Consider the following 14,047-nt stretch of genomic DNA (forward strand, 5'->3'; position numbering starts at 1 on the left):
TTAGTTATTTAAATTGGGAGAAGATTTCAATTAGAAGCTACACTTATAATGTTTCGTCAACACTCGGAACCCTTTCATTTGTTTACGTCTCCACATAATTTAGATTTAATTCCAGTGTCCCCATCGACCCCCCCTCCAATTCAAACGGGGATCGATATTACGACCTGGCCGAGGTTCGATCCCCTAGCGGTGCCCTCAGACTAAAGTCGTATCCGTCAGGCGGGAGTTGGCCTTCAGCCGCTCCATAAGTACTTCCGCGGGTTTAGAGTGCCATCTCTACTCGCCCTCTATCGTCCGTATCGTGAAGCTGTAAAGGCCAGCTGCGGCTAACAGCATTAGAGTAGTCCGAAAAAAAAACAGTGTAAAATCAGTCATTACGACTCCGCGTTGAGTGTTCTCGTTACTAATAAGCCATGTAGCACACCATCGTATAAATTTACTAAGGTAATACAATTATTACAACTATTATATATTCACTAACAAGCGTCGCGTATGTACCTGGGCAATACCTGAAAATCAGTAGTTTGCTGTTTGTAGCAAACAACACTCTGAGGTTCTACGAGTACCTTTCTTGCGTATGGGCGATGCACACACACTACGTAACTCACACGTTTTTTGAGCCTCTATTGTTTTTTGTTAACTGACCAATATAATTGAGTATCTTTTATTTATATTACTATGCCTTGTGTGTGTACCCCTTTAACGTAAATAAAAGTTATATACATCTAAGTAAATAGTACAGGAAACGTATAAATTAGCGCACTTCGTAAAATTTTCCTATTATTTTTCTAATATTACAAACGCGGAAGTTCGTGAGTATAGTGGATGGATGTTTGTTACCTTTTCACGCAAAAACTACTGAATGGGTTTTAATGAAACTTTACAGTAACATAGCTTAGCTTATACATCAGAATAACACATAGGCTACAAAATTCATGCGAGTGAAACCGAGGGCACAGCTAGTTAGTATATATTATCTACTATTTGAGACAGATGCAATTAAGAGTAAGCAGAAAACACAAACTTACCCAACTATAGCGTAATTGTTGAAGTGCATTTTATCATAGAACCAAGTCTTTTCAGATTCAGAGAAGCAGCTGCCAACGAATACTCCTGTGCGTGTATTGCGAAGGTCTTCGGGGTTCAGACCTGATAAAATGATTTATTACGAATAAGATCTCGGTGGTCTAGCGGTTTAGCACACCGCCTTACTGACGATGGTCATGGATTCGATTCCTCGCACAGCACAAACATTTATATCAGCCTGGCTATTTTCTATGCATATATTTACAATAAAAATATATCGATGTACTTATATCAGTTATCTAGAACCCACACTAAACCCATAATGGCGATGTGCTAGTTAGACCACCGAGGTTGTCAAATACGAAACCAAATAATAATATATTATTTAGATTTATCGCTGAAATTTTGTAATTTTTACTTACCAGCATCAAATATAGCTTCATAAACCTTCTCGAGTATGACTCTGCACATTGGGTCCATCGTGTGAGCCTGCTTGTAGTTAATGTTGAAGAAGGAGGCGTCAAATTTGGCCACATTGTTGATTTTGCCGATACGATGTGGAATTTCGGGATGCTCATGAATCCATCGTCGGTTATCAGACGTCACTAAGTCCACCTGGTAAATTTTAGATGTTTTTTAACTTGTGATCCAAAATAGATATCGTCAAGATGTAGCTATCGCAAAATGTTAGGAATTACATGAGCGCAGCGCCGCACTAATGTCTATATTGGAACAACTCATCTCTCTGCTGTGTACCTTCAGCCTCTGCTAACTTTGTTCGATCGCGTGGCCCGTCGGGAACTAAATAATTTGGGTATATTAGAATAACCCGTCGAACAAATCTCTACTGTGTGCTTCCAGCTTCTGCTAACTTTATTCGGTCACGTGGCATAGATAATTTGGAGAAATGTATAATATTTAAAATTTGACCGATAGAAAGGGCAGAGGCAGAACCTACACGATGGACTGATTCCATTCGAGATACCGTCAAGCGAAATATACAGTTGGTTATCCACTTGGCATAGTACTGAGGTTCCTGAAGAGTATTGTATGGAAGAAGCAATTCTGGTGTTAATGAGAAAATCATGAGTCTTGAGGAATCGACTAAGAAGAAGAATTGTAGTATATAGTAGAACTGTTAATGCATCCATCCACCTGCGGCAGTAGAATACGTGTTTTTTATTAATAAGTTTATTGCGCAAAAAACTGTTACTAATGGACTTCATTAAGTTTCTATATCTTAAGTACAATGTTTAAACAATAGTTCGAGAGAGATTGCATATGAAGTCGGGTAATGTTCGGTGGCCAAATTGCGACTCCCGAACAGTCAATACGGGGCTTGCGCAAAAGGTGACTTATTTAATAATACAGTCAATATTGATTCAATTACCTTATTGAAGAGATTCTCCTGAAGATGAACCACCGAGTCGGAGTTTGGGAAGCTGCCAGAAATACCAGTTATGTAAATCTCCTCTCCCGGAGACGGCTGTGATGCCTTGTATCCTGATATTATCCTGCTCTCTAAACTTGTAGACGCCATCTAAAAGATTAGGGGCAGGTACTGTCAGTAATGGAATTCTCATACTAGTAGTCTAATTCCCAGCAACATACTGGCCCAAGGGAGCCACGTCAGCAGTTGACCTCTGACCACCCTGTCTGGGAAAACTGTTTGTGAAGGCACATTATTGGTACCATCAAAATATAGATAGTTGCATATTGATAGTTGAAGAATTGCACAGTCCCTTATGACCGCTTAATATTTAAACTGCAGTAACTAAATAAAATACACTTTTAAAACATTAACTTAACGTTTTACACTTAAAGTTGAATATAGATTTTTCTTTTAATTTACTTAATGCATTTTATTATTAAGCATTTGTATCATCTCACTATAGGAAGTAGCAAAATTTACTTACATTGGATACTCGAATACCGATGATTGATTATTTTTGCATGAACCGGACAATTAACTTGACCTGTTTACACGGAAATGTATAATGTTTGCTTATTCACGCAGACTTGCATTTATAACTATAATTTTATGATAAATACTCGAAAACAATGTACTAATTTAGGGGTTGTTCTTTTTTGTGATGTTCATTTTACTACTTTTTTTAAGAGCGTCATAGCCTCGTCCTCCATCGTCATAGCTTTACGACCTCGACTTGAATTACACGAGTAGAAATTTGGTCGGCACCAAAACAAAAACTATATATATTTTTGGCTGACTTTCCTGTGAAGGTAACACCGATAATAAAACTAATTTAATCTGAAATATGGCGGTAGTGTCGACCCCTGATACATTGGATTCAAATATGCTGAACCGGAAGACGCAGCGTGGGAAGGCCTCCAGCAAGGTGAACCGACGATCTGGTCAAGATCCCTAGAAGGCATTGGATGCGAGCAGCGCAGGACCGATCGTCGTGGAGATCTTTGGGGGAGGCCTATGTCCAGCAGTGGACGTCTTCCGGGCTGCGATGATGATGACGATGATGCTGAACAAAACAAACGTCAATGTTGCTTTCAGCGTAGTGTTGAAAATTGTCAATGCGTCCGGACTACCCTTCTGGTATCATAGAAGTGACGATATGCTTCTTTTATGTCATGTTACTACATTATGCATATATAGCGATTTACAAAATAACATTGAAGTAACCGAATTACACATCGAAATCATATTGAATTAATTTTTGGTTATGTAATTATAATGGCAAATTGACCATCCACCTCATGGTAAGTGGTAACCGTCGCCATACATGAACAGCACCACAGTCGTTACATTGCAGCGTTTTGTAACGCCCATGGTATTTCTCATTTGTTCCTAGAGATTAAACAGAACTCGAGTTAACCAATATTTCCTGGCAATCTACACTACTGCGCCTAAAAGTTTCACATATCATTTTGGCGCTAAAAGTGTTTAATAAAATAAATGCATCTATTTAATATCTCCAAAATCATTACTCCTCATTATTTCCTAAGCTCTAAATTGAATCCTTTCATCATCATCAACGACACAATAAAATTCACAAAACTGTTGCAACTATGGTTAATTGCATAAAAACTTAATTGGTTAATGAAAAAAAAAGCTTAATTTAGATTACAAAGTAATAAACGAATTTAATAAATGGAAATGTACACGTGTCCCAAAAAATAATCATTCCCTCAAATTTTATTGGCAATGGAATTATGAACGCATCTGTAATCAAACATGACTGCTGCTATTCGTTTTTGATAGTGGGTAGTACTGTCTATTTAACAATATTGCGAATTCAACGTGAGGCTGTAGGCGCTGAAGCAGAAAAAAATATTGAATTAATTATTTTTTAATGTTACATTTCTGATCGTCATTCCCTCACAGCCTGGTAAAACAAAAGGTAAATACTTATACTGTTATTAATTGTATAGAGAAGTAGCGTCTTGGGGGTAATTAATTTAGGCATAAACTTCTTTTTAAAAGTAAGGTTATATCACGAGGTGCTATTAATTATTCTTTATGTCCTCATTCCCTCACATAAACTTGTAGTGATAGTAGTACTTTTGTTTGTTTTGATTGTTTACTTTAACTTAGTCTATAATTTGCTGTTACGACATTATTTCAAACTGATTCAAATACTGTCAGAGACAGAATAGTTGTATGCCTGGAATTACATTCTGCAGCAGATCAATGAGAGTGATCTGCTGCAGAATATAATTTCATTCCATTCCATTTATAATTTCCAACTTTAATAAAGAGATGATATTCCGTAAGAATGTTATCCTGTAAGGGAAATAGTAGATTAGACTAGGTTAAAATCGAACTGAGTTAAGACTGTCTGAGACTGAATAGGTAAAAAGGGAACTTTTGATTAGAAGATTTTCAATTAGAGTAATTTAAATTGTTTCATTTATTTTGTTCTAAGACGCTATTTTTTATTTTCTTATGCTATAATCGTTATTTTGAAGCAAATATTATTATTTTACTACCATTGTGATTAAGTGCCATATGATTAAAGTTAGTAATACAATGATGCAATCGTATTGCAATTGTTTCGTGGTTTTCTTTGATATATAGTTCTTAGTGGTGTGCGAAAATAATATTACTTTACATGTATTAAGATTATTTTAAATTAAACATAATTTACATTTCAAAGGTTCTGTTCTCTCCCTCACCTTGCTCGTTGTTAATACTCATAGTATTAATATCGCGCATACTATGACCAGCTCGTCATCCTACTACATCTGTGCACCCAATGGAGTGTGAATTAAGTGGATCAAAATGACGCCGCGGATGAGCTAGCGAGAATAGGATCTGCAGACATCCCGCTTATGCCAATACCCTATCGCCTTCGCACCTGGATCAGAGATCGAGATAAAGCCAAAGATGGAATCTAATCCTGATTCCAAACACAAACTGATTAACAAAATACTTAATCTAGATTCCTAAAATAATGATATGGACAATAACGGGCCATTGTTCCTTAAACAAACACCTTTACACAATAGTCTGCAGACTTACTTTGTCAGGGCTGCTTTTAATATACTACTTTTATACAACAAAACTTGCATATAAATATAATATTATCATACGTTAACACTCGTCATTCCCTCACTTTTACTTTTATAATTTCCTCATAATACATGTTTGTTCCGGGGACCACCATGTAATTAAAATATAGTGACATCAATACTACAATATCCATAAAAAAATTAATATCTACAAATTAATGTCAATAATTTGTTACAGTTTTTATTTCAAATTTCGGCATTTCATGAGAATTACCCATTTATTATATCAAAAAAAAAACGAGTGAAAGTTTGTGAAAACGTAATTGCGGAAAACAGCTTTTTTGTTAAGTATTAATAAAAAAAGTCGCACCCTGTTAATAAATTATTTACATAAAAATATAGGTATATCGGTCAGTTACTATTTTTGTCGTCGATATTAAGTTACTTTGCATACATAAGAATATTTACATGTACATTGACACAAAAATATTCAAGAATGTCAGAAAGGCGATAAATGTCGAGAAAATAACCAACTAACCAGCCCTGAAGGTCTGCCAGACATAGAGAATACGTAACATTGATTGCAGAGTAACCAAGTCTTTCTCATTCTTCTTGTGACGAGTCTGCGTCAGCAATGAGTGGTAGAATAAAAAAATATGACCATTCAAAAGTGCTTATGTTATGTTTATTTGAATAAACATAACTTCTATTTCTATTATATCGACAGCCTCGGTGGTCTTGTGGTTTAGCACACCGCTTTATATCGGATGGTCGTGGGTTCGATTCCTCGCACGGTACAAACATTTGTATTCATGCGTATGATTGTTTGTATCGGTCTGGGTGTTTTCTATGTATAATATGTATTTATTAAAAAAAATGTATCAATGTATTTATATCAGTAGTCTAGTACCCATAACACCAGCTCTGCTTAGCTTGGGACGAGATGGCGCTGTGTGAATTGTCCTGAGATATTATATTATTATTGAGATATTATAATTAGTTACATTTTGATTTCGGCTCAAATATACAGATTACGTGCCAGCACTGGTAGATAGTATTTACCTAATACTAGAGTAAGCGGCATTTTATATAGAATTCGAATAGCAAAGGTGGCAGCCCACCCGATGGTAAGTGGCAAACGGATGGTAATCGATGTGGAGGGAAAGAGAATAGTTAATAATTGGAACTGGTAATACCAAGTTAGGTCGACCTCCACGCGGTTCCTTTTGGAAACCACCGTGATAAATTATCATATAATCCTCCACTGGTGCTCTCTAGCGTAAACCGTTAGCGCAGGCGGGTGCACCATTTCATTATCATCCATAAAAAAAAACTACCAACTAACTAAAACGAACGATACTATAAACGAACGAACTATAACTACCAATGAACTAGCACTAGTTCAATTAAATACTCGAATAGAGAAAATATTTAATATACAACCAACTGGTTGAGTAAATCAGTCGCAGTGATTAGAGACTGTAGTAGTTAGTAATTAATAAATACTAGTTTAACCCTTAAGGTTAATCATTGTATTAGTTAACAGTTAGTGTCTTTGTTTGCAAATTCTATTAACTGTTTGTAAACTTATATTGTTAATATATAATATGTAAATACTAACTTACTTTGTTGTTATATATATATAGTATGTACTATATAGTAGAAATGTGCTAACTCGTAATAAACACAACTCGAGTTAACTCGAGTTGACTCGAATTACCTGGAATAAACAGATTTTGGTATTTTTTTAATTTTTCGAACAAATCTATTGTTTTTGGCCGTAGCTAGCTGCACCGATAGCTGCACCGAACCATAGGGGGCGATTAGAAATAGCACTTCAAAGCCGCGGAACCCGCGAACACATAATCATTTTAATGATAACATAACCGGACGAATATGCGAAAAAATAAATAATAACGACCTCAAATCAATATAGAAATATTTGTGACGATTGAAAATTGTATGATATGAAATTATCGGAAAATTTCATGTCATTGTCGGTTCGACAGAATCATATTCTCGCTCTTTCACTTGATTCGTTCATTTACAAGTTGAATACTTCCAACTCTAGTTGACAGAATTCAACTCGAGTTAACTCGAATTCACCGCAACTCGATTTAACTCGAGTTGACACATCTATATGTATGTATGTAAGAATATTGATACTATGTAGTAGACATAGTATCAATATTCTTACTATTTTACTACTCCCATTCACAATGTAAAAACAAAATTACTTTCTTTTTATTACATTACTAGCTACTCGCCCTGGCTTTGCACGGGTGTACATGTATCATATATACATATAAACCTTCCTCTAGAATCACTCTATTTATTAAAAAACCCGCTTCAAAATCCGTCTTAAAGATTTAAGCATATATAGGGACAGACAGACAGCGACAGCGACTTTTGCTTTATAATATGTAATGATTATTATTTATTTATTTGCTTAAGCCGGTAGCGTGACGGTGGGCGCTATCCATTCTTCCCGTTGTGACTGGTTCTCCATGATGGATTTTCCTGACGTGAAAAAAAAAAAAAAAAAAACAGCAGCGTTGCAGTTTTATCTATAACTTTACGCTGAGTTAGTTGCGTATTTACCTTTACAGGACATAAATCCACCATTTTATTTTTTTTGAACAACTTATATATAACTGGCCAATGAATTTAGCTATCTAGTTCAATTAAATACGTAAATCGAAGAAGTTATTGAATATACAACCAACTGGTTCTAAATCATTTGGTGATCTAGTGATTAGAGACTGTCTTTCTACCGTTCATAAATAAAAGTTTAGACATAGTTTTTCCTTAAGGTTAATCATTGTAATGTTAAAGTTATGGAGAATTTGTTTGCAAATTCTATTAAATGTTTGTAAACTTATATTGTTAATATATAATATCCTTATCCCATTGACCATATTTGTTGTATACGTAATATGTTTATATCTTCAATTCATAACTCGTAATCGCAGTCAATCTCGTTATTTACTCGTTTCTTACCATATCGTCTTTCACACAGTCCATCCATCGCTGGAATAAACAGATTAATGTGTTACCTTTTTTAACCTTTTTCATCCAAATCTATTGTTTTTGGCCAGTAGCTAAACCTTTAGTGATAGACTGCACCGAACCATTATCATTAGAACTATATTTCTGTAACTACTTTATTAATAGAAGTTGACTTATAGAACGCATAATCATTTTAATGATAACATAACCGGACAATCATTTAAAAAAATTAAATGATAACTTTATTTATTATTAATAATATTAAATATTTGTGACGATTGCATGAAATTTATGTATGTATTATTCTGATGATCAATGATAGTAAAAAACAGATGTCATTGTTGTCCGTCCCTATGTATGCTTAAAACTTTAAAACTGCGCAACTTTCACTTGAGGGTGTGTATTTATATATAATACATAAAACTCGACTTAACTCGAATTAACTCGAATCTATATTACATAGTTTCATTAAAATCCGTCAGTAAGTTTTTTGCACGCATTGCAAACACCCATCCCTCTATACTCACAAACTTTCGCATTTATATTTTTTATGAGATATTAAGGAAAGAATGAAAATAGGTAGTTACAAACTTTCACGTTTATAAAATAAATAATATTGAGAATAGAATGAAAATAGAACATCCTGTATATGGCACGTGTAATGTATGTAATTAATTTATTATGTTTGTTTATATAAGTGGCCATCGGGTCTAAGTTTCTAGTACATAGCTTAGACGGTCTTAACATACTATACCGAAGCATTTGTACCACTTGCATTGCAACAACTACATATACAAAGGTGAGTAAGTAGTAATGCATAATAGTTTTTTTTATAGTTTATATTATAATAGCTGTAATTTAACTTTATTTTTCTAAAATAAAAGTAGCCTAAGTTACTCCTTATTACATCAGCTACCTGCCAATAAAAGTCCAGTCAAAATCGGTCCAGTCATTTCACAGATTAGCCGGAACAAACAGACAGAGAGACAAAAATTGTAAAAAATGTTATTTTGGTGTATGTACCGAATATACCGAATAAATATAGACTATATTACTATAAATTTTAATCAAAATCCGTTCAGTAGTTTTCACGAGAAATAGTAATAAACATGCATCGATACTCACAAACTTTCGCGTTTATAATATTACTAGCTTTTACCCGTGGCTTTCGCTTTATTTGCATTGAATCCATTAATTTTTTTTAATATAAATATTCTATTTTCACTCTAATATCCAACAATATGTGTACAAAATTTCACGATGAACGGTTCAGTAGTTTTTGCGTGAAAGAGTAACGAACATCCCTACTTTCACATTTATAATATTAGTAAGGGTTAAGATAAGATAAAAAAAGTTTAATTCCACGCGGACGCAGTCGCGGGTAACATCTAGTTAAATAATAAAATAGCTTTATTATAAACTGAAAATTTTGCAGATGTCTTCAAATGAAATCACCGAGGAGGCACTGGCGTCAGGATACCACCTGTCACACCCACCACCCGGGGAGGAGATCTGCATCACCGGCATATCTGGATTCTTCCCGGATTCTGATTCGGTGATGCATCTGCAAGAGAATCTGTTTAATAAGGTACAACATAAAATTATGTAACTATGTATTATTTTAAATTACTTTTTATGTATTATTTTATATGTAATTTATGTACTATTTAAGGGTATGTAAAGTATTTATCACTCAAGCGTTGGCATCCTTTCTTTGACGGCTTCGGTCGTCTAGTGATTTAGCGTACCGCCTCACTTCCGAAGGTCGCGGGTTCGATTGTTCGCACTGTGAAATCATTTTTATTCTAGATTGTGATTATTTGTTATATTTTTTTGTAAATACACGCATAACATATAGAAAATATCCAGATCCATACAAAAAATCGTTTGCATCGAGCGAGGAATCAAACCACGACCATCGGAAGTAAAGTAGTGTGATAAACCACTAGACTGCCGATGGCCATCAAAGTCTATACTTTTTCTAGTTTCCTCTAACTATGGCCAACCACATCTATACATAGCAATGATCTGAGATATATATCTGTTTTTATTCTACGTAGGTGGATCTAATATCCGGCGACAACCGTCGATGGGAACAAGGACATCCCGAAATACCCCAGCGTACTGGAAAGATCAACAATGTGAACAAATTCGACGCTTCCTTCTTCGGAGTTCATTACAAACAAGCCCACACGATGGACCCGATGTGTAGGATCATATTAGAGAAAACTTATGAAGCGATTTACGATGCTGGTGAGTTTAGTTTAGTAATATTTAAACAAAGTCCAAGGAGTCTTTGCGAGAGTGCTTTAAGGAATCAAATATCCACACAGTTGCTTCTCAATATATGTATTTATGAAAATATCACGTATTCAAAAGATTCAGTGATTACACTAATAAAAGCTTATATAATAATAACAAACTGATTAACTAAATACTATACTAAATAATAATGTACTAAATACCGTTTAACTAAAGTTAGTAATTAGTTTTACGGTAATTGCGTAAGATTTTACAACAAACTACCAGAGTTTGTTCTAAATCTGCCTAAAAAAATATTCAAATGTCCCGTATAACATTTTCTGCGTAAAAATGCCTATTATAAAATTGAAGAGGTTGTAATGAAAAATAATGTACAATGTTGCAAAAACTGGGAAAATGTGATGCAGGAGAAATTACGCATGTTAGCTAGTTCCTAATAAATTCAAAAATAAATTGAATTACCTTTTTGTTCAAAACAATATTCATATAAATTTTGATGGCATACTGTATAACTCGGATATTTTAATCAATCAATATTTTCTTATCAGGTATGAATCCTGAAGAATTACGTAACACTAGGACTGGTGTCTTCATCGGAAGCTGTTTCTCTGAATCTGAGAAGACATGGTTCTACGAAAAGATGCACGTCAATAATTATGGTATTGTTGGGTAAGTATTAAACTATTAACTATTTTTTATTGATGTACTTACGTATTGGGTATACAGTGATAGCTATGTTGGTTGCGGGTTCTATTCTCACGGTAAAAATATTTCTATACTAATAATAATAACCCTGGACAATTCACATAGGTACTAAACAAATGATATAAATACTTACATACGTTTTTTCTAAATAAATACATATAAAACACCCAGATCGATATAAACAATACATACACATGAATACAAATGATTGTACCTTGCACCATTCTAAAATTATGAATTAATGAATCCGTTATTTCATTAATATCATTCATACTATTCAATCTATCGCCCACAAAAAAGTTTATAAATAATACTATTTTGCGTGCAGATGCTGTCGTGCTATGTTGGCCAATCGCATCTCCCACTGGCTGGGGCTGACTGGTCCATCCTATACCATCGACACTGCGTGTTCAAGCACGATGTACGCGCTGGAACACGCCTTCAAGTCCATCCGGGGCGGTCATTGTGATTCTGCTATAGTAGGCGGGTCTAACCTGTGCATACATCCCTTTATATCACTACAGTTCTTCAGGTAATTTATTTATACCACAGGTGGTAAACAAGCATGCGGCCCATCTGATGGTAACTGGGTACCGTAGCTTATAGGTGCCTGAAACACCAGGGGTATTACATGCTCGTTGCCGACCCTTAAAATACCTTAATACACTCTTCTTGAAAAATCCTATGCTGTAGTTTCTCGAGAAAACCTCAGAAGGTAGTTCATTCCACAATCTAAGTGTACGCGGGAGGAAGCTCCTCTGAAATCACACTGTCCGAGACCACTTAGGTTCTAGCATGTGGGGATGAATTCCCTGAAAAATAATACTGTCGCTTGACTTGGATTAGATTTAGATCTGGAGGAGGACCTCCATCACGTTCTGTGGGAGTGTTCGCTCTATTCCGACTTAAGGAGAGAGCGAAGCTGAGGGTCCGGTGTACTACCGGAGTTTTAGGAGGCTAGAGGAGGGAGTTCGCGCATTACTGTCACCGGAGGTTGAGCAAGTACACGAGAATGAAGTAGCACGCTCTCAAGAAGAGGAGACGCTGCAGAAGAGGGAGTGTGGTTAGCCACCGAAGCCATGATTGTTTCATCCACTGCCTCAGAAGTGGGAGAAAGCGCACAGATAGGATAAGGGGTAGAATAATAATTTGCAGAGTTAAGAAAATGCGTGCGTATCAGTGCGCATTTTTAAAAACTAGTACATCAACAAATTTATTTAGAACATAAGGATATGTAGGACTGACTAATCTACTACTTTTAGTTTTAATAGAGCAACAACTAAATAGAAGGATGTGCTAAGAAAGATTATCTACTCTAGAACATCTGGTTTCAACATGGTAACAAGTAGTTTAATTTAATTTGTCTATTGATTAATGTTACAGATTAGGAGTATTATCCCTTGATGGTACTTGCAAGAGTTTTGATAACAAAGCTAATGGTTATGCTCGCTCTGAAGCTATAGCTGTATGTTTTTTGCAGAAAGCAAAAGACTCTAAAAGGTAAGGCAATGTAGTTTAAAATTAGTTAACGATAATCAATCATGTCACTAGTGACTCGACCCGTCTTCGTCCGTATGCTCATAATTTTGTGAGTTTGTATACACTCATATCTTACTAATGTTATAAATATGAAAGTTTGTTAGTACGGATGGATGAAAGGATGCTTGTTCCTCTTTCAAAAACTACTGAACGGATTTTGATGAAATATACAATAATAAAAGCTATACATCAGAATCTCAATTAAGTAATTATTTAAAAACATATAATGAAAATTGGCGAAATATAATGATAAATGTTAAGTAGGAAGTTCCGCGGGTCAGCTAGTAATAAATAATCGTGAGCAATTAGCACAACGTCATCTCTCTGATTGGCTTGGGACTATAGCCCCAAGCCAATCAGAGCATGTGTTATGAATACTAGATGACTGATAGAAATACTTTAACACCCAGACCGATCCGGCTACCATCGAAAGTAAGATGGTGTAATAATAACAGTAACAGTTGTTTTTAAAAGCTATGTTACCAATAGAATATTTAATTTATACACTTTCTATCATCATCTTTTTAACTCTATTTATTTTTAATCAACCATTTACGGCCCGCCATAGGCATGTTTATTATTCTAGTAACATAAAAAAAACTAAGTCAACTTATTCATTTTACTAATATCATAAATGCGAAAGTTTGTCTAAAACTACTGAATGGATTTTGATGAAACTTTAGAATAACATAGCTTATACATGAGAATAACGAAATAGGCTATAATTTAAAAATATATTATGCAATATACAATTAAGATAAGTGTAATGCTGACAACGACGCGCGGGTCAGTTAATACTGATATAAATTCGAAAGTTTGTTTGTTTTTATCTCCTAAAGATTGAAACAGCTGTTCGATTGATCCGCTCAGATATTTATGAAATTTAACATGAATATATCACTATGACGGACGCAGAAGAATATCCTGTATCTAAAAAAAAATTAAATATCGTGGGAAAGACGAACTTTTTAGCATTCCATTGATTCACGGTGCGGGAACAGGGTCCATCGAGTGGTAGAGA

General features: G+C 34.9%; 2 protein-coding genes across 2 annotated transcripts in view; one reads left to right on the forward strand and one right to left on the reverse strand.

Annotated features, from left to right (window-relative positions):
- Positions 1-3,032, reverse strand: part of LOC131843574 (fatty acid synthase-like) — a 29,427-nt gene extending 26,395 nt beyond the window's left edge. The window contains exons 1-4 of the mRNA XM_059192246.1: positions 2,943-3,032; positions 2,417-2,566; positions 1,449-1,641; positions 1,029-1,149 (exon numbers count right to left, since the gene is read on the reverse strand). Coding sequence (XP_059048229.1) covers positions 1,029-1,149; positions 1,449-1,641; positions 2,417-2,566 — 464 coding nt within the window. The 5' untranslated portion in view covers positions 2,943-3,032. The remainder of the gene's footprint in view (positions 1-1,028; positions 1,150-1,448; positions 1,642-2,416; positions 2,567-2,942) is intronic.
- Positions 3,033-9,955: 6,923 nt separating this feature from the next.
- The window catches only part of LOC131843524 (fatty acid synthase-like), a 31,358-nt gene continuing 27,266 nt past the window's right edge, over positions 9,956-14,047 (forward strand). The window contains exons 1-5 of the mRNA XM_059192188.1: positions 9,956-10,108; positions 10,581-10,773; positions 11,331-11,451; positions 11,816-12,019; positions 12,871-12,987. Coding sequence (XP_059048171.1) covers positions 9,956-10,108; positions 10,581-10,773; positions 11,331-11,451; positions 11,816-12,019; positions 12,871-12,987 — 788 coding nt within the window. The remainder of the gene's footprint in view (positions 10,109-10,580; positions 10,774-11,330; positions 11,452-11,815; positions 12,020-12,870; positions 12,988-14,047) is intronic.

The sequence above is a fragment of the Achroia grisella genome, unplaced genomic scaffold, assembly GCF_030625045.1.
Source record: "Achroia grisella isolate CSIRO2021 unplaced genomic scaffold, CSIRO_AGI_Agris_v1 utg319, whole genome shotgun sequence".
Classification (NCBI taxonomy): Eukaryota; Metazoa; Arthropoda; class Insecta; order Lepidoptera; family Pyralidae; genus Achroia; species Achroia grisella.